The sequence below is a fragment of the Synchiropus splendidus genome, chromosome 6 (assembly GCF_027744825.2).
Source record: "Synchiropus splendidus isolate RoL2022-P1 chromosome 6, RoL_Sspl_1.0, whole genome shotgun sequence".
Taxonomy (NCBI): Eukaryota; Metazoa; Chordata; class Actinopteri; order Syngnathiformes; family Callionymidae; genus Synchiropus; species Synchiropus splendidus.
The window spans coordinates 731912-759438 of NC_071339.1; the positions used below are offsets into that span (position 1 = coordinate 731912).

At 49.5% G+C, this 27527-nt stretch overlaps 2 protein-coding genes across 4 annotated transcripts in view; both read left to right on the plus strand.

The window, feature by feature from the left end:
- elk4 (ETS transcription factor ELK4) overlaps positions 1–16904 on the plus strand; it is a 34637-nt gene extending 17733 nt beyond the window's left edge. Inside the window, exons 8-11 of the transcript XR_008414794.1 lie at positions 551–3975; positions 4041–4210; positions 8576–8643; positions 15390–16904. The gene's annotated coding sequence lies outside the window, so the exon portion shown is untranslated. The remainder of the gene's footprint in view (positions 1–550; positions 3976–4040; positions 4211–8575; positions 8644–15389) is intronic.
- A 3412-nt stretch (positions 16905–20316) lies between these two features.
- epha8 (eph receptor A8) overlaps positions 20317–27527 on the plus strand; it is a 74466-nt gene continuing 67255 nt past the window's right edge. For all 3 annotated transcript variants that reach the window (XM_053867294.1, XM_053867295.1, XM_053867296.1), the window contains exon 1: positions 20317–20659. In XM_053867294.1, coding sequence (XP_053723269.1) covers positions 20536–20659 — 124 coding nt within the window. In that variant the 5' untranslated portion in view covers positions 20317–20535. The remainder of the gene's footprint in view (positions 20660–27527) is intronic.

Here is a 27527-nt window from a genome sequence, read left to right on the forward strand (position 1 = left end):
TATAAATGTGTTTTCATAGTTTGTAGATGTGTTTTCAGAGCTTTTTAATTCGTTTTTCAGATGTTTGAGCTTTAATGTGTCCCTCTTGTTGGCTGCAGCCATGATGGCGAGCGACCTTTGTCAGCCTGGGCCGTGTCTCCATCAGTGTCAGGCCCAGGCCCAAGTCCTACCTCCGGTCCTGAGGTGATGATGCGCCCTGCCATAGGGGCCTCAGTCATCCCTCCTGAGGGCCCTGATCTGCTGCAGAAGTTGAGGGTGCTCTGGGTCGCTGGCCTCGGCTCAGTAGATCCCAGCTCCCCTGCTGGTGAAACCTGTGGCTCGTGGGCCAGGGCAGGCCTCAGCTTGCTTCTCTTCTGTGACCTCACACCACGGCGGCTTCTGGAGGAGCAGGGTGGACGGCAGCAGGAGAGTCACCTGTCTTCAGACTCCTCCCGGAGGGGGCGAGACTCTCTCTGGTGCGGCGTCCCTGTCGCCCCACAATGGCTCCTTTCTCTCCTCAGATTCTCCACACTTCTCAGCCCCTTGCTTCTCTCTGCTTTCATCTGTGCAGCGCGGCTGCTGGGGCGGATCAAAGATGCAGAGTGAGATGAGAGCGTTGGTGGAGGCCTGGATACAGAGGGAAGAGGAGCTCGGTGAAACAGGCGCCGGGGTGAACGGCAGGTCACAGCAACAAACATGGCGCCCGCAGCTCGTGCTGGGGACCCAGAAGGGCGGGAACCCTTCAGGCCGACGGCGTCACCTCCACTGACTGCAGGTCAGTTTCTTCACCACCAGATGGCGGCATTGACAAGTTCTGTTCTCGAGTGACTTGCTGTTGACGCGCCAACAGCGCTCAGCGACCTGGGAGGGTGGAATGGCCGCATCCAGCTTGAATTTCCACCCCGTGTTTTTAAACAGTGAAGGAAAACTGTTGAAGGAGTGACCTGACCTCGGTTCTCCCTGTGCGTCAGCTCTCATTATTCCCGAAGAGAGAGTGCACCCTGACTGTTGAGGAGAAGTCGACACAGCGTATTAGCACACAGTTACACATGTGTGTTTGTGCTTCACCCTACAGCAGCAGCCGCATCTCTCCAGGTGGGAGAAAGTCCTGGATGACCAGACTGATCCTTCAATGCAGAGGTTACTACCCTTTACCTCTCTCTCTTTCAGAGTTTTATTGAGTTAAAATGCAACACACAGCGAGTGGTCAATGTGTGAGATATATCTTTATATTAGGTCAAATGAGTTTTATACAGCACATTTCCACAGTCATTTGAGGCGACAATGAAGTTCACAAATGCAGAAGAAACAGGACTGAAACAGGGATTTTAGATTTCATCATACGTCTGTCTGGCCCCTCCCCCTCCCTGGGGGTCAACAGCAGCATCTTCAGCATATCACTAGTGAGCACAGCAGCTACCTGGCGCCGACCGTCCAGCTGGCTCCGGCGCTGGCTCACGCCTCTGGTGCTCTGCTCTCAGGCACGTGCTGCCATGTGAAGCATCGAGACGCTCACGAGCTCAGACTCCAAGGAAAGACTCGCTGCCACAATCCTAGGGGAGTCCTGCAGCAGCAGACCGAATCAGCCCTAGTCCTGATGCCTCTGCTGTGGCCTCTGAGAATCGGGACACTGTGTCATGAAGCCTCATTGACCCTTCAGTACTGTGTCATGAAGCCTCACAGTAGGAGTCCTCTGCTCCGGGGCAGTCCTCTGCTACCCCAGAAGATCTCGCTCCAGTGCAGAAGACATTTAGAGAGGAACAAACCAAACACATGACAACCTGATGGCCTGAATCCCTGGGGCAGAAGGGTCGGAGGGGGTTAAAGACGGAGGTTCATGGGAGGATGGACTTTTTTGCTTTGGTCGGATCTTGGATGACATGTCCCTCTCGCCCTCCCACCGTGTCTCTCTCTCAAGCTCAGGTCCTCCACCCGAGGCCTGGGAGCTTGAAGGGTCTGCACTGTGTCCTAGCTCTTCCCAGGACTGGGCTCTTCTGGACTGAGGCTTCAGATGTCCTTCCCGTGATCTGATCACGGTTCGGGGGGCTCACTGCTCTGAGTGCTCCTGTTACCACCGGGCCTACAGGTCATTCAGTCCTGGACACAAGCAAGTGGATCCATGTTCAGCAGGTCTGGCAACACAATGGTGGAGTTTGGTTCATGGTGTTCTGTGGGATCAAATGGGCCCCGTGGTTTAAGAGGAATCTAGAGCAGTGGTTCTTAACCACAGGCCCGGGGCCCATGGTAGGGCCGCCAGCTGTCTTACCTGGGGCAGAGGCAGCTACTTTACAGACGAGCGCAGGAACACGGTGAGTGAGACTCAGCGCCTTCTAGCTTATCATGTGCAGGTGGAAGTGGATGGTCTTGCAGCAGGTCACTGGACCTCTGGGACCTTAAGGGTGTTTCAGTGAGGAGGAATGGAACTTGTGAGTACTACAGTGCTGCTGCTTTATCCATCGGCGACTGATGAGTAAATGGCTGAGGTGAATCCAGGCACCAGCAGAGGAGCCAGCGTGTGCAGACGCAGCCTCCCTCCTGCAGCGTGGACCAACACATCTCAGCTTCATGGGATCCGCTCACACGGCTCAGTGAGTGGGGCCTCTGCTCCTGTCCTGCAGCATCTCAGCTCCACGCTGCTGCGACGCAGACTCATCTTATTTTAATGTGTTGGAAGGGCAGGCACTCTGGAGCACAGCGGGGGGCCTCCTGGCCCAGTCACGGAAGCACTGAAACATGGACCACGCTCACGCTAGCACCAATGACGCCAGAGATGCTCCGGCACACAGGAGCAACTCAGCTCTGAGTCTGGATCAACACTTTCACTCTGCTCACCACCACCTGCTGTAGCATGGAGCATGGTGGTTTCCAACCGGTGAGTGAGACGCCGTCAGGTGTTGCTGCGGGAAACGATCACCTCATTTGTCTGGAGGCAGGTGCACGATATGACGCCTTCAAATCATGAACAACTAGAAGGTGTTGAGGATCTACCAACAGGAGCAGATCCCATGGATTCACTCACCTTCTCTCTATACACTCTAGATCTATGCTGACGCGCTGACTCGTCCATCACTGGCTGCAGGAGAAGAAGTTGGTCAAATGAGTCACTACCCCTGGTTTTTAAACCTGACACACCTCTGACGTGACACACACCTTCACCACAGAACCATGGAGCGATCCTGGTCAGACCCATGAGGCCAAAGACTGACAGAGCTAACAGCTGACAGAGCTAACGGCTAACGTGATGTAGAAGTTCACAACTTTACACTGTAGACCATTGACACTTGTAGACCATCAGAGTCTTAAAAGTTGGCTGAAGACTAAATGCAGAACCAAATAAATGTGCTGGAAAATGTGACACAAAGAATCATTGTTGTTATGAAGCAAGTTGAGGCGAAGAATCTTAAACATTTGTCTGGAAATGACCCAAACTAGAATAATAAAGTAATGAAATCATAATCAAACTAGAATAATAATGTGTCAGATTTTGTTTCCTTTAAGACAAACACTGGACCAGAAACGTGCAAGTTAGTCTCAAGAACACAGGTGAGATTGTGATGAAATAGGAACAGTTGTTCAAAATAACTAAATCCTGATCCATGTTCCTCATAGTTCCCACCGCTTTCTGGAGACATTTTTAAGCAGATACGTTCTCTGCATTTTGTTTCTGCAAATGTGGTTTCAGTAGCTAAAATGTTGACAACATGAAAGGGATTTTCAGCCAAGCTCTCGTGTTTTTGCCTGAGCTTCCTTCAGGCTTGAGGCTTGGGGGTTTTTTCAATGAAGAAGTGAGTTGAATGGGCTGGAAAACCCTGATGTTGCGTATGTCCAACACTGGTGTGCAGAAGTGTCTTGCAGTGCAGCTCATGTACTTTGGAGGAAAATGAAGCTGTGGGTCCAGGAAGAGCCAGAGGCTGTTCTGAACTGACCGTCGGTGGAGCCAGCGCACGGCGGGGATGAAGCCCCGCGTGGACCTCAGTCTGCTGTGGGCAGAGCTCGGTGAGCATCAGCTCCACCGACGTGTCAATCACTTCCTCACTCATCTCACTGCAGAGCTTCTACAGGCTTCACGTCCTCATCCTGCAGTGACCAGGGGCAGGAGTGGGCGCCGGCGTGATAGGGAGCCGCTCAGCTTATCTCCACTGCCAAGCTACGCCCTCAGATGTTGACGCTGGCAGAGCTCTGCTGCTGGAGGAGGAGGAGGAGGACTCACCTGCAGCCCGCTCTTCTTCATGTGAGTGTTTCTGCCTCCCCTCTCTCCTGCCAGCTTCCCTCCCATTCACTTGCACAGCACATCATCACAGGTGTTCCATCAAGCCTCAACCATTCAAGGCAGGAATCACAAAAAAAAACACAGAAGAAGTTTTCCCCGTGTTTTAAAGTGTTCTGAATGAAGTCTGTTGGGTTTCTTGCATGAACATAATGTGACTAGTCAACTCAGAGTGACCTGAAATGAATTGGAACAAGACGAGTCCAACATCGGAGACAAACTGGGTCAAACACGTAGATTGAAATAAAGACATTATTCTCCGACAGCAGAGCCAAATGGTCCCAGACAACTGGAGCTGCTCCACAGTAGAGTCAGTGATAAAGACATTGACAAGGAGCCGTGAGATCAGATGCTTTCAGCAGCTGCTTCCTGTTGACAGATGCGCTTCCTTAGAAACACAGTTTGACACGTTTTTGCCGAGTTGACATGGTCTGTACATCAGTCTTGTGACTGTCTTAAAGCGGCGCGCGCACTGGCGTGTCGCTGATGCGGGACCCAGCGCGAGTATTTTGTGTTCACGGACGCGTGACATTGCTGTGTGATTGTTCCGTTTCCGGATTTCTCCCTCAGATCTGCTCGTGTTTTCCTCCCTCTTCCTTCTGTCCGGTGGTATTTCCTGAGGGAGTCTCTTTGCTGCTGGTGAGGTCAAGGTGTCAGAATGATTCCACAAGCAGTAAATCATGAATCCACTTTGAACGGAACATTTGGCCCACGTCAGGACGGCTGAGTGAGAGGTGCAACTCTGGCTTGTTGTTCTTTTTCTGTCCGCGTTTCTTGTTTGAGAAAGTGAGCGAGTGCTTGGGTCCCAGCTGAGGCCTCGTCATGTGTGGCCCTCAGCCGGAGCCCACTCAGCCAGCCTCCTCCCTCACCTTTGATCTGTGGCTTGGAGGCGGCGAGAAGATGCGTATGGAGCAGCGCTTCATGAGGGAGCGATTCATTATTAGTATAATGAGTCCGTCTGGGACAATAGCAGAGGCTTCACTTCCCCTGTGGTCGGCTTCATCACTGGAGGCGAGGCCTTGTTAGCGACGCTGCCTCGGTTCATCACGGAGGTCTGTCTCCTTCCACCAGCTCAGCTCTTTCTCCCTGAGGGCCTGCTGAAGCCACTGTGCTGCTGAGGGCAGTCGCTCACAGGTGACGTGCCTTTCCTGGAACCTGGTGCCTTCTTCTTAAAGACGTCATGGAGTCGTCTTTTTCCACTGTTTGTGCTTGACAGTATCCTCAGCCAGGATTGGCTTCCTCACGATACCAGCGGAGCCTTTCAGACCCCTGTTTCACCCCTCACTTCACTTGGCTCCACTGTCTGGCTGAAAACAGAGGTGTGTAGCTTCTGTCCCTGTTAGAGATGAAGCCATCGCTGGACGGTGACACAAACAAAAAAATGCTGGACAAGTGGACCGTGAAGTCACTGTCATCCCACCATTCTTTCTCTCTCCATCTTCTCCAGAAGACTTGGGCTCCCTGTCTGGACCAAGTCACAGGGTGAGAGGCGCGACGCCCATGGCTGAGCCTTGATCCCAACCTGTGTCATTCAGCTGGGCGTCAGGATAAACAGCAGAGAGAGAAACGTGATGCAACTCAGTCAGCAGCAAGGCTACACCACCACTGTGGTGCACGGAAGTCACTTGCAAGTAGGTGAGGCAGCGGAAGTGAGAATGTGTTGGCAAGGAAGGGCGGACGAGGCTTCATGACACAGTATTGAAAGGTTGGTGAGGCTTCATGACACAGTATTGAAGGGTTGAAGAGGGTACATGACTCAGTATTGAGGGGTTGTGGAGGCTTCATGCCGCAGTACTGAAGGGCAGATGAGGCTTCATGACACAGTATTGAAAGGTTGGTGAGGCTTCATGACACAGTATTGAAGGGTTGAAGAGGGTACATGACTCAGTATTGAGGGGTTGTGGAGGCTTCATGGCGCAGTACTGAAGGGCAGATGAGGCTTCATGACACAGTATTGAAAGGTTGGTGAGGCTTCATGACACAGTATTGAAGGGTTGAAGAGGGTACATGACTCAGTATTGAGGGGTTGTGGAGGCTTCATGGCGCAGTACTGAAGGGCAGATGAGGCTTCATGAAACTGTCCTGATTCTCAGAGGCCACCAGATGGCGCTGTCTGCTATATAATGTTTGGACTTGAACAACTCATTCACGGAAACCTCACATCACTTCCAAACCAAGAGCTCCATCTAGTGGGCTCTGAAAACCAGGACACTGTTTCATCAGCACTGCAACACTGTGCCATGACGCCTCATCTGCCCATCACTGCTGTGGCTCACTGGTAGCTGCTTCTTGGAGCTGGGCTCATGTCTTTTGCTTGGATTGGGTGAATTCAATTTGTGTCGAGAAAACTTTTTCTTCTTTTCTTACACTGAGTTTCTCAGGACTGTCAACTGGGTGGTGGAGCTAACGTCGCAGGAGTGTTTTCCTTCTTCTGTCAAAAGTGCAGCCTGAGAGTCGGGCAGAGCCACTGCAGCTAGCTTTATTCACATTAAGCCCCAGTCATGATGCAGTCAGCGACAGAGGCTTGGGCTCTGGAGCCGTGTGGACAGAGACACAATAATTTTCCCCGATGCAAATACAGTACAAGTACAGTGGTTAAACAAGGAGCACATCTCTTGAGGGGCAGATGATGCTAGCGTCCCAGTGTGAAGTGGAATGAGCAGGGAACAGAGTCTGGCCTGGGAAAACCTGGAGCTCCAGGAAGGAAAGGTGCCGTGTCTCCACAGTTAAAACCCCAAACCTCCAGCGAGCTGGTAAAAGCCTGTGTGCAGGGCCCAGAATAGCGGTGCATTTGCTCTCTGTCAGCCCGGCGTCCACTGAATTGTTAACGGCGCTGGCAATCCTGGTTCCTACCACGGAGAGAAGTGGAGAGTGAAGGCTCCAGTCACCTGACTGGAAGGAAGTTGCCTCTCATGCAGAGAGCTCACGTTTTGGGAGGGTGACACCACCGTCACATGCAGCTGACGCATTGGGCCCCCGATTTCATGCCACTTGAACGTTGGCGTTTTTCACTCGCCGGTCCAGTCGAGGTGCCTCACTGAAGAAGGCCCTCTTGTCTGGCGTCCCTCCACATGTCCCGCCTCACTAGCTGTTGTGTAGCGTGTGTGCTGTCAGGGCGCCGCAGGTTTTACCCGATCAAGATGAGGCATGTCTCACCCGACAATACGAGCCAGTCGTATCACTCAGTGGCGAACTCTGTCTGACCTCGCCTCCCATGATGCTGCGGTTCCCCTGACCTCCCACGGATCAGACAAGTGAAAGCATCTTTTCCAGAGACGACACAAAGGGCTTTGCATACGCACCTGTGTGCTGGGTTTGAGCTGCTCTCTGCTCTCTGCCAGGGCACTTTGCTTCCTTTGACCGAGTCACAAAGAGACTTCAGCTTCCTTGGTCATGGCTCCGTTTGAGCCCTCTGCTTTGCATAAAGGCGGGAAGGAAGGCTCCGGAGGCGCCGCAGCGCTTCACCTTTCTGACGGTGAAGGTCCCTGGTGGGAGTGAGCACCGTAGCCTCTGCACTGTCGCTCACAGGGGAGTCAACGAGGGAAATACAGACGCGCTAAAACCACCTGACCAGAATCAAGACAGCTCCAAGTAAGAGAGGTTTCCATCAGCTGCTCAGAAACGGCGGAGGCAACCACATGGACAGTGCCATAAACACAGAGATGTGTGGTGGTATCACGTCAGTAAAGCTACAATCCCTGGTTCCACGTAACCACTGAACCAGCCGACATGCAGGAACCTGAAGCTGATCTCCCACGACTTGGCCAATCCCTCCACTGTGAAGCTCCCTCCACTGTGAAGCGTCCTCCACTGTGAAGCGTCCTCCACTGTGAAGCGTCCTCCACTGTGAAGCTCCCTCCACTGTGAAGCTCCCTCCACTGTGAAGCTCCCTCCACTGTGAAGCTCCCTCCACTGTGAAGCGTCCTCCACTGTGAAGCTCCCTCCACTGTGAAGCTCCCTCCACTGTGAAGCGTCCTCCACTGTGAAGCTCCCTCCACTGTGAAGCTCCCTCCACTATGAAGCGTCCTCCACTGTGAAGCGTCCTCAAATATACGTGTATCAAATATGACACGTTTGGTGTGACACTTGGGGATGGTACTGTCAGAATGGCGACATGGTGGTGAGTGTGAAGCACTGGGTGAAGATGAAAAACAATAGTTGAGTTGATCTGGAGGTGAAAAGCGTTATATGCGCTATATGCACGTGCGTCAGAAGACGGCGAGCTCCAGCCACAGTGACACCACCATCTGTCCATCCTCCCATCACACACAAACACGAGCAGATCATCTTCCATCACCATCTTCAGCCTCTGACTGAGCTCTTCTGCAGGTGAGACGTGGCGGGAGCTGCTGAGGAGTCGACGGAGACAGAAAAGTTGGGGACAGGTTCTGTGCCAGGTGAGCTCATTACACCGTCTGCAGCTCCATATAGATCTATATACATATATATGTGTGTGCAGTGCATTTGCATGTGTGTGGGAACGTCTGACATACAGCGTGAAATTTCCATCCTTCTGAGGACGGAAGCGGAGTCACTGCTCATCATGACATTTACAGTCAGTTTGGGGGAAATAATGAGGCGGTTTGAGCAGGAGAAACTTTGCCAGAGTCGTGAGTCACCACTGCTTCCCTCGTCCTGGAGGCTGAGGACGGTGTGTTGACGTCATGACACCGTGTCTGGACCAGAGTGGTGGTTGTTAGGGGTCTGGTCACGTGATTGGAAATCCAGGCCAAGTCGTCATTAACGATGAGAACCGGGTGGGAAAGGTCAGACTGAAGCGTACGATTCACCACCCTGGAAACAAACCCAGCCGAAGAGAAGATGCCTGCGCACGGTCAACAGGCCTGCTAGCTCACCGCCAAGATGGCCGCCACGGGACATGAACGCCAATGCCTCACTGAGATGATTCTCAAGGTCAAATGACGACCACAGTGTAGAACTGTCTGAGGATGGTCACCTGGCCGCTCACAGCAAGCTCCACCCATCCACCTCAGACTCTGAGGTTTGTCTTTTGGTTCAATACTCAGCTGACTGGACTCCACTCCAGTGGACTCCACTCTGACGGAGTTCAGTCTGACAGAGTTCGGTCTGACGGAGTTCAGTCTGACGGAGTTCAGTCTGACAGAGTTCGGTCTGACAGAGTTCAGTCTGACGGAGTTCGGTTTGACGGAGTTCAGCGTGACGGAGTTCGGCTTGACGGAGTTCGGTCTGACAGAGTTCGGTGTGACGGAGTTCGGTTTGACGGAGTTCGGCGTGACGGAGTTCGGTCTGACGGAGTTCGGCGTGACGGAGTTCGGTCTGACGGAGTTCAGTGTGACGGAGTTCGGTGTGACGAATGACAGAAGCTTATGTGAAACTCTGCGACCGGATGAGGACCTGACATGTTTGCCGTCCTTTGGCCCCTCAGCACTCGGCTGTTTGTCTCTGTAACGTTTGCCTCGGTGAATCCAGTGATACTTTAGAACAGGTGTGGCCAACCAGTCAGAGGCTAAGAGCCACATTGTTTTACTTTGTTGCTGAAAAGAGCCACATCCTACAAATATGTAAGGTTGTAACGCTCAACCTGAACAGCTGGTCACGTGACTGAGCGTCAGTCTAGCGGTTAAAGCTCCTCCCTGTGTGTCACAAGGTTGATGGTTCACGTCCAGCGTATGTCTCTTGTGCATGTGTTTTTAAAATTCATACTTTTGACCGTGATCCTCCTTGAAATATCAAGTGGCGTAGATAGAGATGTGTGCACAGTTTATTTTACTTATATATATATATCTTTTTGGACGTGGCTCCTGCCACCAATAATGTGGCCCCAGTCTGTGTGTGTGAGCCACGCTGCAGACTGGAGCGTCTCCTCTTCACTTCACTGAATTACACAACAATGAATAACAGGTGAAACACATGCCATACGTTTAGTTTAGGGCATGACAAAGTCGCATGAGACTGGGAAAAGAGCCGCGGGTTGGCCAGGCCCGCTTTAGAAGATCACAACCCAACGCAGAAACGTAAACACAGGTTTGGAATATAGATCTCCCCGGTCCTGCCTGAATCGCAGGTGACAGCCTGCATCCTCCTGAGCAGCCCTTTCTGCTGGGACAAATCCCTTTGGTCATGTGCCTTCACTTGCTGCGGAGGCTTTTCTTCTGCTGCTGAACCTGGTGTCTCCGTCTCCTCCAATGAAGACGCTGTTATTGTGCAGCACATCATGGAGGCAGACAGACAGTGCAGCCTGGTGGTAACGCGTCGCAGCCTTTCACGGCGACACAAAACCCCGCCGTCACCTCGATTATGATGCGTGTCCCTCTGCATTTCTCGGCGATTGTGCTTGCATCTCGCCGGCTTGGCCCTCCACCGCGGCGCTGCACGTAGGCTGGAGCCTCCCACTGCTGCTGTTAGGGAGCCATTATGGAGCCACACAGAAGCCATTGTGCCTCCAGCTTTTAAGGGCGGCGGGGTGGAGGCCAAGCTTTGGCAGGCTCGCCGCCGCCAGAACACCCATGGCTACTATGTCTTCCTGCCTCGATGGGACCAGCTGCGTGCTGCTCCCGCTCGGCCGTGCTGCTCAGCTGCCCACGGATCCACGGGCAAATATAGTTTTCTTTTTGTTCAGTGGAGTGTGAGAGGTGAAGCCACCTGAGGCTGGGCCGCTGTGTTTAGGCGCTTACAGGGTGAAGGGTCACGCTGGGAGTCGGGCATGACAACACGGAGGCCGTCACCCACGCTGTACTGTGCTTCCCTCACTGAGTCACGTGAAGCAGGTTCACGGTCCTGCAGCGCTGAGGTGCTTCCTCCACCGAGAGCTTCTGTATTCAGGGCTGGCCTTGGGTTTAAAGTCTCCAGTTTGGTCATCATGGACAGGACTGTTGCAGGGACTGAGGTTGAAAACACGCCGTTACCATGACTCCCAGACTCGTGCTGAAAACAGAAAGAGTTTCTGCGTGACGTTGGTGGCTTTTCAAGAGACAGTTTGTTCTCATCAAGTCCCCACCTCCATCTTTGAATCTTTCCCTCTAGCTCAAAACGATTCCTCTAACATCATGTTATGGCACTCAGTAAGATGAGGCTCTGTGACTGCTGGAGAGCTTCTGCTTCTTCGTCTTCTCCGAACAAGGCCAACTGTCTTCACCTTGGCACCAACAAAGTCTTCCAGAGCTGCTGGGTTTCTGGTCACCAGTGACCAGACTGTCTCCTCCGCAAGTCCAGCCCAGATGGAACCTCCGTCCATGTGATGGCTGTGTGACAGCAGTGCTGCAGCAGTGAGAAGGACGTGGTCCAGATGACCCTTGTCAGAGTATTGCTGAACAACCAAGCACACAGGTGCTTCTGAAGGAGCGACGCATGTTGTCTTTATTTCCCCCCAGTATCTGGACGCTGTCGGTCCAAAGTGTTCCTGGCTAAAATCTCTCTGCTTTAACAGTAAGACTGCTGCGTTTAGCAGTTCGCTCAAGAATGATGATGGTTCTGTTGAAACAAAGTGGAAGCTTCTGAAACAAGCCTGTGATAATAGGAAATGATGTTGCTCTTTATTTGGACACTGTTATCGAGCGTGCTAGCTCGTCTGCTCGACAGCGTAGGTATGAGGCAATTTAGAGTGAGACTGGGCTTCGCTGCGACGGTAACCAGCGTTGGAGAAGCTTTGATCTCCTTAGATGGAGTTGAGCCTGGGAACAAGCTGGAACATTGAAGGGAGCCTTGTCTGCTCTCAGCTGACAGAAACGACATGAAACCATGGGATCAGCACAGAGATATTTGTCAGGGAAAAGTCCAAAGGGAAAAAAGGGAAACACAGACTTGGCTCTTTACATAAAAACCATAAAAAAAGTTTAAAATCGGAAACCTTTTGAATTCGTAAATACAATTTGAAACCGACATAACCTTAACTTATTACTAACTATTCATTTTCACGCTGTACTGAAAACTTACTAAAATACATTTTTTCACATTCAAACCTTAACAACAGGGCGTTAAAACATCATTTTTCAGAATGATTTTTTTTTTTTGTATTCAAATCTCAACGGCAGAGACATCCCTCCACTGAGTCACTGAAAACGTCTTCTCTGTCATGGCGGTCTGTGGGATCAGACCCAGCTGCTGGATGGTTGCAGGCTGACAGGAGACTGGGCAGGTGGAGGGGAGATTTAACCAGGTTTATTAACAATTATGCCAGAAGAAGCAAGGACGCCGACACCAGAACACAGAACAGGAGGGCGGGGGAAAAACCTGCAACAGAAAAGAGGCGAATTGTAATCAAGCCTAACCTAACACAAACACACTCGGAAGTTGACTCACGAGGCCCAAATAACAGAAAGTGCTCAGTGGTGGTTCAACACACATGAGGAAATAACAATGGAAGGAGGAGACGGCAGACAGAAAATCAAGCACGCACGGAATTTAGAAATATACAACCGCAGCACGAGAGAACGGAGGGTCGAGAGAGACTTTACCGTGAGGACGCGAAGCGACCATCTGGCAGCGCAGACTGGAACTCAGTTGTAGAAATCAGTGGAGTCTGATCAGCGGAATGGGATCCAGCTGCGCTGCTGTGAAGCTGAAGAAGAGAAGGAAACGACACAGGAACACAGGAAATGACAAAATAAAAGCACATGAGAAACGAAACATGACGTTCTCATCATTCTCTTCTATCGCTGCAGCTGTGTCGCCGTGTTACAGCCACATTCTCCCAGGTTTCCACCCTGAGAATTGCTCTCAGCTCTGGGAATCAGATTCGGCAGTGAAAACACCTTTGTGTCGCCTCCAACAACAGTCTGAAATATGGGAAGGGAAACCTGTGATTCTTCCCGGACAGGAGCCACACACCTTCGTGGACAGGAAGCCGCACCACCAGGGCGGACTCCTCCAGCGTCTGAAGCCCGTCGGTGGCTGAGGCCGGATCTGTGTGCAGAATCCCTGCAGCAGCAGCGTGGTTCACCCCGGCCTCATGTTCTGCCTCATGAGTCTCCCACCCAGCGAGTGTGTGTGTGTGTGTGTGCGTGTGCGTGTGTGTGCGTGTGCGTGTGTGTGCGTGTCTGTTTGTGTGTGTGTATGTGAGTGTGTGAGTGAGTGTGTGTGTGTGTCTGTGAGTGTGTGAGTGAGTGTGTGTGTGTCTGTGAGTGTGTGAGTGAGTGTGTGTGTGTGTCTGTGAGTGTGTGAGTGAGTGTGTGTGTGTCTGTGAGTGTGTGAGTGAGTGTGTGTGTGTGTATGTGTGTGTGTGTGTGTGTGCGTGCGCGCAGCAGCCATCAGTGCTAATAGTTGTCAAAGCCCCCCCGCCTCCCTCCACCTGGGACCCCATCTCAGTGGTCCTACTGCGATGTGCTGATGCGGGTCAGGGCCGAGTGTTTGAACACAACATGGAGGGAGGCAGCGGAGGAGGGGCGGCCTTTCAGAGGGGCAGGAGGCTGCCCACCCAATCACAAGTTAGAAGTCCCCCCCACTCCACTTGGGACTTTTCTGTTTCCTCAATTGTCTGGAAAGATGTTTTTGTTCACATGTGACTGGGCAGACACAGAGGGCTGCGGGGCGCGTGCACGGCTGCGTGTGCTGCGGGGCATCAGATCGCTGCGGCGAGGCGCCGCACTCGCACACCGGCAGGAAAAGTTCCTTGGAAATGACTCGACCCAGTTACTGTATCGGTGTTAGAGTGGAAAGTACCGACACACACACACACGGCTCAGTTTTCACTGTCAAGATAAGAACTGGCTTTATACAGCACGCGTTCATGACTTGTCTTGAACATGTCTTTGTGTCATGAACGTTGTTGGATTTATGATTGTTATTTTATTTTTTACATGTATGTTTCTGTGAAACCCACAGGTAGTAATTCCTAAAAATGTAAAAACTAGTGCTGGAACGTTAACAAGTGAATTAGGATTAATTCATTACAACCGATCCCACTGATGCAGCTCGGATGAGAACAACAACAACAAACATGGAGGAATCCTCCCTGAACCAAAGCAAACTAAAGCATCTGTTGGCTTTGCTTCAGGGAGGTTTTTCACTCCACAATGTCCAGGGTTTCCACCACTCTGGATGGACTTGAGATTCTGATACAAATATTCTCCAGACACTAAAAGAGCTTCAGTTGAACTCAGGTGATATAAAGACTTGAATAGAGCCACCATGGTGATTTATTGTGCTGTTGTCAAACTGATGCAGAATCAACAATATTCTGCTGTTTCACTGTCTGTGTGGCTCCATCATTGGATTCAGTCATACACCACATTCATTCACACTGAAAAATGTGGCAAATATTCTGATACCATTCAACTGCCATTAATTGAGAGGAATTCATATCAAATGTATTTTAGAGGAATTGTTTTGCTCCAATCCCACCCTTAGTAAAAACCATTCATGAAACACCAAAGACTCCAGAGGAACATTTTCATTCCATCGACAAATTCAGGCTTGATTTTAGTTTTTCATCTTCCATTCAATCCTCGAACGCTGTTTCGCCTCTAACTGAATCATAATAATAACAATAATAATAACAATAATATAATAACAGAATAATAACAACATAATAATAACATAATAACAACAATAATAACAACATTAATAATAACCATAATAATAACCATAATAATAACAATGATAACGGTTCTAGGTGAATGAAGATGCAAACAGAACTGGCAGCGTCCTGTTGGCTGTTTGACAACTGGAGCGAAACGCTACACATTTTTAATACCAAAGCTGTTTTCATTTCAAAACATTTGAGCTGATTTTGATCTTTCGGATTGTGATTGTAAATGACCAACTCACATGAACTGGACACATTTTGAGGAGTTTAAATCCAAACGAATGACTTTATCCAGAGCGCCTTCCTGTGCTCAGCGAGCAGCACCATGGAGCTCGCGTCAGGCCCAGGCTGGGAGTCGCTCACTGAGGAGCCCGTCTGACACGGAAAAAAATAGCAAGATAAAATCCCCACGTCGGGAAGGAAATAACTCTGTCTTGCTTTGACTGAACTGTCCAAGATAATCTTCAATTTGGCATCAAAATAAATGATGGAAAACAGGTCCTTGTGATTATGAATACAATGGTTTCTTTGGGGAAAAAAAAGGGTTATTTAAAAGTTGAGTTTAAAATGTGTCAAAGGAAAAAAAAATTTTTTTCAATTTTTAAAATATATTTTTTTTGTTGAATCTTTCATTTGCAGTTGGAATACCGGGAGAAAAAACCACCAGTGGCGTGCCGAGGCGCTTGTTTCAACTTGCTCCAACTGAGTGTCCCGGTCAGTCAAAGGTTAATTTCCTCTAAGTCTCTGCACTGTCCCCTCTTTCACTGCTTCACAGAACAAACACTTTAAATAGGATTAGCAGTTGATGTGTCGCCATGGCAACATCTCTGACTGGAGCGCAAACAGGGCTGCAACAGCAGGGTCGGACTGTCGCGGAAAAAACAGTGTTGACTTTCATTCAAGTGGCTTTTCGGACCAGTTCAACGTGTCACAAGGCTTTACTTTCACCGGTGCCGTGAAGCTGGGCTCGGCTCTGGCCACTGTTTGGAGGCACGGATTTTTCTTATGTTCAAGAGGGAAATTCAAATCATGAAAAACACGAGAGGAAACGTTATTTTCTGAGCGGCTCCCCCTCTTCCTTCGGCATGGAAGGACAGGCGCGGCGCGGCGCGGCGCGGGATGGATCCAGAGGTCACAGTGCAGCCTGAGGACCCTGGCAAACAAGTTCCTGGCAACACTCTCCAGTCTCTCTCATGAAGCGCAGCCTCTCAGCAGCGATCTCAACGTTACCAGGAAAAATATATATATCTAGTAACAATACGAAAAAGTTAGTCAAAAACACTCTCCATTCTCTCTCATGAAGCGCACAGCAGCGATCTGAACGTTTCCAGGAAAAAAAAAAATATAGTAACAATATAAAAGTTAGTCAAAAACATGTCGCGCTGAAGAAAAGGAAAAGCTAAGTGAATGAAAACAAATGAAGACCATGAAAATCTAGTAATTACATGTAATAATTAAACTACGTGTAATTACTCTGACTTTGTTTTGCAAATACATTTTCATTGAGATTTTTGGTTCATAATTCTTATTTAAAAAATAATTCAAGGATTCAAAAAAATAATAATGTTCTAACGCTTGTATTTGTTTCCAACGTTCATGATTTTAAACTCGTGGTGGTCGATTTCAAGTTTAGAAAGAAAAGAGTTCAATTCACTGGTGCATGAAATGGAGTGACCACCACTTTGGAGGGTTCTGCTGACGCTTGTGCTGCCGACGTTCTTCGCCCTTTTGTCATGTGTTTGTTGAAGAATGTTTAGAGATCAATAGAGATCAGTCATTGTGAAGTGATGGAAGAGAAAAAAGTCAACCTGTGTTGCCCCTTTTTCATTTGCCCAATAATCCACATTTACAAAAATGAATGCCAGGATCCTAATGATGGCAATGATGAAAGCCTGCGTCCCATGTGTCCACGTCGTGACTCAGCGTCGTCCACGATGGTGCCACCACACACCGCTCGCTCCTGGCAACTGAGAAGGGTTTGACTGGAGACGTTTGGAAACTTGCAATGATGGAACCAAGTTGGAAATAAAGCGCCGAGCTTCAGAAGCCACTCGTTCCCCAGTCGACTCCAGCGCACACGCAGGACCTGAAGAGGACATGAAAATAAGACTGTTCATCCACTTATTGTCCAAGGTAAGTGGAGGACCTGAGGAACGGCGCTCTGGAATCATCACTCACAGACACACACTCACAGACACACACACACTCACACACTCACAGACACTCACACACACTCACACACACACTCACTCACACACTCACACACACACTCACTCACTCACTCACACACTCACTCACACACTCACACACACACTCACTCACTCACTCACACACACACTCACACACACTCACAGACACTCACAGACACACACACTCACACACACTCACTCACACACACACACACACACACACACTCAGACACTCACACACTCACACACACACACACACACACACTCACACACACACACACACGGACACACACACACAGACACACTCACACACACACACACACAGACACACACACACACACACACACTCAGACACTCACACACTCACACACACACACACACACACACTCACACACACACACACACGGACACACACACACAGACACACTCACACACACACACACACAGACACACACACACAGACACACTCACACACACTCACACACTCACACACACACACACACGGACACACACACACACACGGACACACACACACTCACACACACACACACACACAGACACACTCACACACACACAGACACACACACTCACAGACACACACACTCACACACTCACACACCGACACACACTCACAGACACACACACACACACTCACACACCGACACACACTCGCAGACACACACACTCACAGACACACACTGACACACACTCACAGACACACACACTCACAGACACACACACTCACAGACACACTCACAGACACACACACACAGACACACACACACACACTCACACTCACACTCACACTCACACTCACACTCACACACACACTCACAGACACTCACAGACACACACACACACACACACAGACCTGAACATGCCTCAGCATCCTGAGAGAGGCTCACGCAGGTGCGCAGCAGCAAGATCAGCCAGGTGAATAGAGAAGTCAGACAGGAAGTCAGCGGGTCTCTTGCCTGGACTGTCTCAGCACTGACCCGAACACGCGTCTGCGCCCACAGCAGAGCTGAGATCAACCCTTTTTATTGACAGGTAGTGATGGGTAGATGAGGCATCCTGTATCGTTTCGACACAGTGACACACTGTATTGACACTGTGTTGACACTGTGTTGCTGAATACTGACACCTGGTGGACTTGCAGGAAACATTTGACAGGGTCATCTGATACTGATCTGTCAAACCAATTTTATCCAATTCCTTTGATTAGGCATTTGCATTCACATTATTTTTACATATACGTAATTTCATAAAAAAAAAATCTTTGATATTCGAGACGCAGTTGATAAATTAAGTGAACATCTGTCTGAATGCCTAAGTAAAAGTGTTGTGAATGACAATGGACTCATTGTAATTAAAGATTTTTATTAAAAAAAATTAGTTTCTCCAGCGTTTTGTTATTCAGTCTATTTCTTTTTTTTTTGAGGCAATTTCCCCCGCCTTTGAGAAGATCCTCTCACAAGGCACTGAAGAGGCCGGTGTGCACAACACCTGTGTGGCCAATATAAATAGGTGAGGGAACGTTGCCTCCATGGACTTCCAGTATAAGAGCGGGTCTTCCGTACGTGCAACGTGTCCTGTTGACAGATGCGCTTCCTTATAAACACAGTTTGGCGCGGGACCGCTGTGTCGACACGGTTCCCGTAGTGGTCACGTGACTTTCTTAAAGCGGTACACGCACCGACACGGGGTTTGCCCTGGAAGCTCGGCGCACGCATCGACGCCTCAGTGTCGCTGGACCCATCACTATTGACAGGTGAGAAGGTCCCACGAGCGTTCGTCCCGGCCCGAGGAGTGACGCTGCTCTGGTGAGGGCTGCAGCCTCCCGCGTCACACACTGACGACACATGCAGACTTTCACCCCAAAATAAACAGGAATTCATGTGCACAACCTGTACACTCACCCCCGCCTTAATTATCATTACAATAATAAGCACCTCGATCAGTTACAGGGGAAACGCTTGATACGATGAGAAACTGTGCAACAACGAAGAACATCAACACCAACAACATAAGAAACATCTGAATGAAACACTTATGTAAATAACTGTATTCATCTCCTCGTCCCTGTGGTCTTCTGGGCACTTATCTGGACTTGGGAATATATGAAATATAACGTATAATATAGAATTAACAAATAGAATATGTGCAATATTTTTTAATATCACTACTTTTTATTTTTTTAATGAGACACTTCTACATTTAAAATCGCAAATATCTCAAGTCAAAGAAATAAAAGTAGCACAGTTAGAACAGTGTATATATATATATATACACACACACACATATGTGTGTATAAACACATATATATTTTAATGATATACAAGTATATATGTATATATATACAAGTATATATATACATATATACTTGTATATATGTATATATATAAATATATATAAACACATATATTTTAATGATATACAAGTATCTCTCTCTCTCTGTCTATATATATATACTTATTATATAAATATATATATAACACATATATCATTAAAATATATGTGTTTATATATATTTATATATATGAAAATATATACACACATATGTATATACATACAAGTATATATATACATATATACTTGTATATCATTAAAATATATATGTGTTTATACTCACATATATATATATATATATATATAATATATAATAAAAATATATCAATATAAATATATATATATATATATATATATATATATATATATATATATATATATATATATATATATATAGATAGATATATTGATATATTGATATATTTTTATTTAATGATTATACAAGTCTATGTAAATAATAATTATACCCCAAACTCGCAAATCTACTGCGACACAAATGTTGTTGTTGTTCAGAGTTTTGAATGAAAGATTCATGTCGACCCACTGGTTGTTTCTTGATCGATGACGTACATGTATCAAACGTCCATGTCTTTGCCGTTGACTCGATGTCCAGTCACAAACACATCCACAGACTCGCGGGCGGCCCAGTCTCGCTTCTGGAGTGTGTATTGAGAGCAGAGGAGCACAGCTCCGTGGCGGCGGGATTCACCTGTCGGTGCGCTGCTCATTCATCCGAACACAGGTGCGAAGTTCTGAAGACACAGTCTGTGCATGAAAACGTGCTTCACGAGTACCGCATTTGTGTCTGTGTGTGTGTTCAGAGGGCAGAGCTGCTGCTCCTGCACGATCCTCGCTGGCGAGCGCGGGGCGGCGGCGGGCCGGGCAGGTGGGCTGCGAGGGTGTGGCGCACGAGGCAGCGTGTGGAGGAGCCGCGGCGCGCTGCCATTGGCTGCCGAGGCTCGGACACACATGCTCATCCCGCTCGCGCCCTCCCCTCCTCGCCGACGCCGCCTGCAAATGTATGTATGTATGCGCGTGTGTGCGCGCGGGAGCCGGCAGAGTCGAGCGAGACGCCGAGGCGGGCGAACTGCACGCCAATGAGCGCGCGAGCCTCCGCCTTCCACTTCAGCCCAGTGGCCCACCAGCGCGAGGAGCGGGAGGCAGCCAGCGGCCGCGCGGGCGACTGACGGGGCCAGCGAGTCAGAGCAGAGAGGGAGAGAGAGAGGGAGAGACCGCGGCGGGACGCCATGGCTCCACACGCGGCTCCGGCTGCGCCGCCGCCGCCGCGGCTGCAGCCGCTGCTGCTGCTGCTGCTGCTGTGGAGTGTAGCGCCACAAACACTGGGCTCCACCGGAACCACCAGCAACCAAGGTAGGAGACAGCGAGTGTGTGTGTGTGTGTGGGGCGACGAGGCGCGCGCGCCCCGGACGCCGCTCCGAGGCTCAGACAGCGCGCTCGCGCGCGCCACATCAAAGTTTGCCCAGCACGCGCGCCTGTCTCGCGTGAGACACACTGCTTCCTTTTGAATTCTGCAAGTTTCACCGTCGACAAGTTCGGTCCCGGACCGTCTGGAGTCTGACGGCGCGTGTGTGCGAGCCGCGCACTTCTTCAACAGTTAGCGCCGCTGTGGCGGTATGATGGCGCGAAGGAGGCTCGCGCGCGCTGCTTCTTCGTCAGTTGGTCGACCTCGTGCTTCCGGTGGGAGAGTGCAACTGGCGTGCGTGCGTGTGCGTGCGTGCGACCTCGGAGGACTGGCCTGAGCTCTCAGTGCACCTGAGCAGGAACAGGCCCCAACACTGGATCAGGTTTGGACCCGCGACATTCTCTAATGTCTTCACTAACCGACAAAAAACGGCTGCTGCCTAAACTTGGACAATTAATGGATGAAATAAACCCAGCAAGTTCTTCAGTCAGCGACCATCGGCTCCTGCTACTGTCTCTCTCTCTCTCTCACACTCACACACTCTCTCACACTCTCACACACACTCTCACACACACTCTCTCACACACACTCACTCACACACACACACACACTCTCACACACTCACTCACACACTCTCACACACTCTCACACACTCTCTCACACACGCACTCACACACGCACTCACACACTCTCTCACACACTCTCTCACACACTCTCACACACACACACACACACACACACTCTCACACACACTCACACACTCTCTCACACACACTCACACACTCTCTCACACACACACTCACACACTCTCTCACACACTCTCACACACTCTCACACACTCACACACTCTCTCACACACACTCACACACTCTCTCACACACACACTCACACACTCTCTCACACACTCTCACACACTCTCACACACTCACACACTCTCTCACACACACACACACCACTCTCTTGGTATCTGTCGGTGTTTAGCACTGAAACTACTGAGGATGCTGACAATATAAACACACTCATGCTTGGCTCTGACTGCGTCGTCCTCCTTTTTGCAAACGGACTGATTTTTGACATAGTTTTTGCGTGGCGAATGTTAAACATGACTAGAAAGACAGTTGAGAGTGGTTTAAGGCCTGGGGCAGCTGGTGGTTACGATGGTGGTGGGTTCGGTGGCGTGACTCCACCAGAGTGTGTGAGTGTGTGCGCGCTCTGCTGCTGCCGGCGCGAGCCGCCTGTGTGACAGTGGCTGGCGCTTCATGAGGAGATGCTGCTGAGAGCACAAGCCTACACTGTCCTTCTCCAGCACGCAGGACAGCATCAGCATTCAGGTGTGGAAGTGGCAGCTCCTGATGAAACGCTTCATTGTCCGGGATTGTTTCAGACGCGCCCCGAAACTGGAACCAGAGCACCCCAAAAAAACCCTACTCTTTCCTCTGTGCTTTTCCTGCCGTTTCTGGAGTCAAAACCAGCGTCATTTGTGAAACGACGGTTTCAGAATTCACATCGAAAACTAGTTTTGAATCAGACTCATGTTCTCTTTCAGACCAGTGTGATTCTTACTGCTGTTTTTTCCTTGATGGTTCAGAAAAGAGTGAGAGACTTGTGCGCCGCTGTTGTCGCGCTGCTGAGGCAGACAGGCGTCTGGTTGCCCTGCTTTTCACATCATGTCATGCCCACTTTTCCTCTCTTTATGGTGGAAAATACGATCAGACGCTTTTATAAATGAGCATAAATATGCATTCAATATTATTCATCACGACTCGGGGGATAGAAAATGACTATGATGAGACTGATATTATTTTTTAAACCTCTGTTTTACATGGTCAGTTGTTGTTGTTGTCAAGTGTTGGTGGACTGCTGAGGTGTGTGTGTGTGTGTGTGCGCGCGAGCGAGCGTCTGCTTCTCCTCGCACACTTGTGTGTGTGTGTGTGTGTGTGTGTGTGTGTGTGTGTGTGTGTGTGTGTGTGTGTGTGTGGTGCAGAGACTGCAGTGTCTACAGGCCATTTTTATCTTTTACCGACTTGTGTTTGTGTGCAACAAAAGTCTGCTGTGCCAGTGTGTTTCTGAGCATCTGGCGCTGGAACCATGTGCGGTTCCATCCGTGTGTAAGGTGAAAGTGAGGAGGTCACCTGAAGTAACATGGAGTTTACGTGAATGTTGATGTCTCATACGATGGGTGACACCTTCACCTGCCACTCTGCTCACACTCTTGATTCCGTACAAGAACATTTTCAGAGATGAAGCACAAGAGGGTTCATCAAAAGAAACTGCTCTCAGAACTCTCATGTGGGTCATTTAAAAAAAAAAAAAATGGAATGAAAAAGTGCGGCTCTGTAAGCGAATTCTTTCTATTCAACCCGTGAAACAGCGACGGCGTGTTGCTGTCTGCGTCCTGCTCACTGTCAGGAGCGGCTGGAATTATGTGCTGGCTTTTCCGACGACGTTTCTCGGAGCGTACGATGGACGCCGCGCTGTAGCAAGACTCCATCTTCCAGGACCTCACCAGACTGCAGGAGCTTGACTCATTCACCTGTTCTGTATTTCAGTGCTGCGCTTCTCAAATGATTCCTCAGTCACGCTGTTGTTATTATGATGATGATGGAATGTAATATAGCCTTCACATTCCTCCTGAAAGGAACAGTCAAACGTTGCCGTGGGAGCCACATGAGCCCAAAGGAAGCGGCTCACGGCGGGCCGCGATGACCTGACCTACTTATTGGCTCAGGAGGAACCTGGCCCCGCGTCTGATCCAGGGGAGAATTCACGGGGTGAAAACATGACACGCGGACATCTGCGCGCTCTTGTCCAGCGCATGTGAGACCACGTTTGCAGCGCCGCCTCCGTGCTGCGGAGAGCTCAGCGTCTGGCGCTGGCTCCTCGGGGGCGTCCGCCCTCCTGTTACCCACTGCTTAACCCCCCGGATCGGAGCCAAAGCAAATGGCAGATTCCCTCGCTCCCGCTCCACGCCAGTCCCCTGGATGCAGCACACTCCGGTGAATCCAAAACATAGTGTTTGAGAAGGAAATCTTCCAGCCCAGCCTGGAGTCACCTTGAGCGGAGGCTGTGATTGGCTGTTTGAATGAGCGGTTGGTTCTCTGCTTCCTCAGACCTCAGCTGAACACCAGTCCACGCCGTTGCTCTCCCTCTTTGTTTTGGTCCGTTTGATTTCCAGACGAAATGCAGGCAGTCATGAACGGCCCTCAACAGGAAAACAGATAAATGGTTTCACTGTCAGTGAATGTTTCTTCATTCATATGAGATAGGAAGCTGTGTCCGAAATGTGACTCAAGGGAAAAGACTCTTCTGATCTCATCTAATGTTCCACGTGAACTATTTAAAATCCACTCATAATTTGAATGATTTGGATCAGGTGTTGTTGGGAGCCATGTGACACACCCACACACACACACACACACGCGTGTTCATGTTCGGGCCACGACATGACTGCAACAGAGGCAGTATAGTATATAATAATGTAACAAGGCGAGTGCTCTCGCCTTGTGGCCAGATCCTTCAGTATGTTCCTATGGATTTGTCCTGTTCTGTGTCCCGACGCTTTTCAAATGCTTGAACCATAACATGCCTTGAGAAGTGTTTTTGCTCATTAATATGTCCATCCACGGCTCATCTGTACCTGAAACAATGACTTTGATTTGTCTTCTAATGGGAACCAGTTGGAGGTGAGGAGGAGGAGCCGCGAGGCTCCCGCAGAAGATGCTCGGCGTCATGCAGCAAGCGGCTCTGGCGGCTAGTTGACAGGGCGAACAAGACAAATATTTACCCCCCCAGCCCGCCGCCGACTCCTCGCTGAGCACAGTCCTCTGAGGTCCGTCTGCCGTCGTACTCGTGAGTCTACAGCGACTCGAGCTTCTTCTGACAGTGGAGGTGTTTGGCTTGTTGGGGGGGCGCCGTGTGGCTTTTGCATTTTACACCAGTAAAAGGTCATCAATTGTGACATGGGAGCTCATGTCCTGGTCAATAATCGGGTCCGAGCCATCAGAGCAGGCGGGGCCCTGGCGCTGCCCAACTGTCAGTGAGGGACTCCAGCAGAATCAATGATGTCACACCTCAATATCTGACCTCAAAACTGAATATCTCACTTTAAACTGGTGTATTAATGTTTTCCAGTTGCTGCGACTCAGTCAGAGGCCGCGTCTGCCTTTTACTCCAGTTTTCTTTTTGTTATTTATTATTATTATTATTATTTGCCTTTGCAATAAAGGTCTCATGATCAAAGTCCACATTATTGCAGCAAAAACGCGGTAATTTAACAAAGCTGCACAGAGTGTGAGGGGAAAGTGGTGGAAAACACTGAGAATATCTTGTGTCTGGATGAATGTGGATTGTTTTCAGGAGGTGGTGACTCTTGGCTTGTTGTTTTTCCGCCGCGGCGTGTCGGAGCTGAGCCGCCGAGTTTCAGATGGTTGTGACCTTGTTGTCTCTTATTCATCACGATATTAAACGTGAAGTGCACTGGATATATGGAGAGTCTCACCGACTCAGGCTGGTGTCACAAGCAACGTTCATGTCTTTCATTTCTTTCTCTTGCATTTGGGAGCTGATGATGTACGAGTGGCTGTTTGTGGAGCTGCACCAGTGAATAAAAGAAGTTCACGCGTGACAACTCAGAACGCAACGTTCATGTACATAGTCCAAAATACATAGCATGAATAGTTTCTCTGTAAATGAATGTGTGTTCATTCATATGATGTGAAAGACTGATTTAATCTATTGTTCAACATAAACATATTAAAGACAATCGCAGTTTTAGTTGTATTTGTTCCGTACAGGAACATTTTATGTTGTGTTCAGCTAACCTTCCTCTGTCACTGAGAACCTTATAAAACCCGAGTGAAACTGAAGAACGCAACATGATTCTCTGTGTGTGTGTGTGTGTGTGTGTGTGTGTGTGTGTGTGTGTGTGTGTGTGTGTGTGTGTGTGTGTGTGTGTGTGTGTGTGTGTGTGTGTGTGTGTGTGTGTGTGTGTGTGTGTGTGTGTGTGTGTGTGTGTGTGTGTGTGTGTGTGTGTGTGTGTGTGTGTGTGTGTGTGTGTGTGTGTGTGTGTGTGTGTGTGTGTGTGTGTGTGTGTGTGTGTGTGTGTGTTCTTGTACTTCTATCCTTGTGAGAACCTGTGTGAGTGATTTTTGCATTTTTTCCAAAGTGACGACATTTTGGCCAGAACTCACTTTGTTTGTTGTTTCTGGGTTATTTATTTATTTAAGCCTTGTTTCTGTTGATTTGATGTATTGTATTTGATTTTCTTTGATTTGCTTTAAATGTAGTTTTATTTCATTCATGCCAGCGCGTTGTTCCAAAGCTCTTCCCCAGTTGGTGGCCTCCCCACTGACCACGGCACTAAAGTCGGTTGTGATTCTGAGGGTTCAAACGACCAAACAGCTGGGTTTGAGTTTGCCTCAGAGTCGCGGTGAAGTTCAGCCCCGTGTCTGAGATGGTTCGGTTCAGGGGGAGCGGCTGGGGAAAGGGTGACGTCCGTGTATGTCAGTGACGGTCCTCACTAAGAGAGGAAGACAAACGTGTGTGTGTGTGTGTACAGTCCTGCAGATGGACGCCAACCGCGTCACTCCTGAACAGACAAATATGGAAATAATCAGAAGACCATAAAGTCAAACTAAAGACCCACGTGCGGCCGCCACCCTTCCTTCGATCAGCAGCGTCTGGTCAGAGGCTCCTGGTACCAGCCAGCGAGCGGAACAGACCTGCTGTGTGTTGAAAGAAACGGGACGGTGGTGTGCTGCTGTGTGCGGCACCCCCCGACCCCCGGGGGAGGGGGCGCGGCTGGTGCAGCCAGGAAGCACCGAGGCTGCAGAGCAGGCTTGTCTTCAAGCTTCCATGCAGCTATGAAACTTCAGAGCAGTGTTTGACACCTCTTCAGCCATGTCAGAAACTGTGACGTTGAGCCGTGGCGTCCAGGCGTCACTGGACTGCTGCGGCTCAGCTCTGACTCTGGCACTGACTCCACTCAGAGTCAGAACTGAATTTACTGCCCACCAACTGGGAAAGTGCTTAGGAAGAAGGTGCTGACAAAAATAAATAAATAAAACATTTAAAAATAAAATAAACAACAAAGGCTGATCACGAATTCCACAGTCTGACGGCCGAGGAGAAGAAGCTGTTCCTGTGACGGGAGCTTCTGGTCTGGCTCGTCTCACTCTCGTGCGCCCCTCTCACCTTGTGCAGTGCGCACACACACACACACACACACACACACACACACACACACACACACACAGTTTTCATGTTTGTGGGGACATTGCATAGACCTTTCCCCAGCCTCTGCCCCTCAACCGAACCATCTTGACACATGGCTCACCAGAACCAGGACCAAACTGGAACCCACTTATTTTGAAGTCTTCATTGTCAAAACTCTATGAGGACCAGCCAAAATGTTCTCATAAGATCAGTGTCTTGTCAAGGATTGGTCCACACAAGAGTATTAGCACATTTATTCACACACACACACACACATTTTTTTCCCTCTCTTAGTGAGGACCGTCATTGACATACATTGACGTCACCCTTTCCCCAGCCGCTCCCCCTGAACCTAACCATCTGAAACACACGGCCAAACGGAACCTTGACTCTCAACCAAACTGAAACCCAACGATAATGACCCAGCTGCTTTGCCGTTTGAACCCTCAAACTGAGGCTTGACACAGTGAGGACCGAACACAATGTCCTCACTCTGTTGGTTAAAAACTACACTAAACTTCTCACAAATATAGAAGTGCGAGAACGCACGCACACACATGTTTGTGCCTCTGTCCCTGTGGGGACCTCTGGTGGCCATCACCC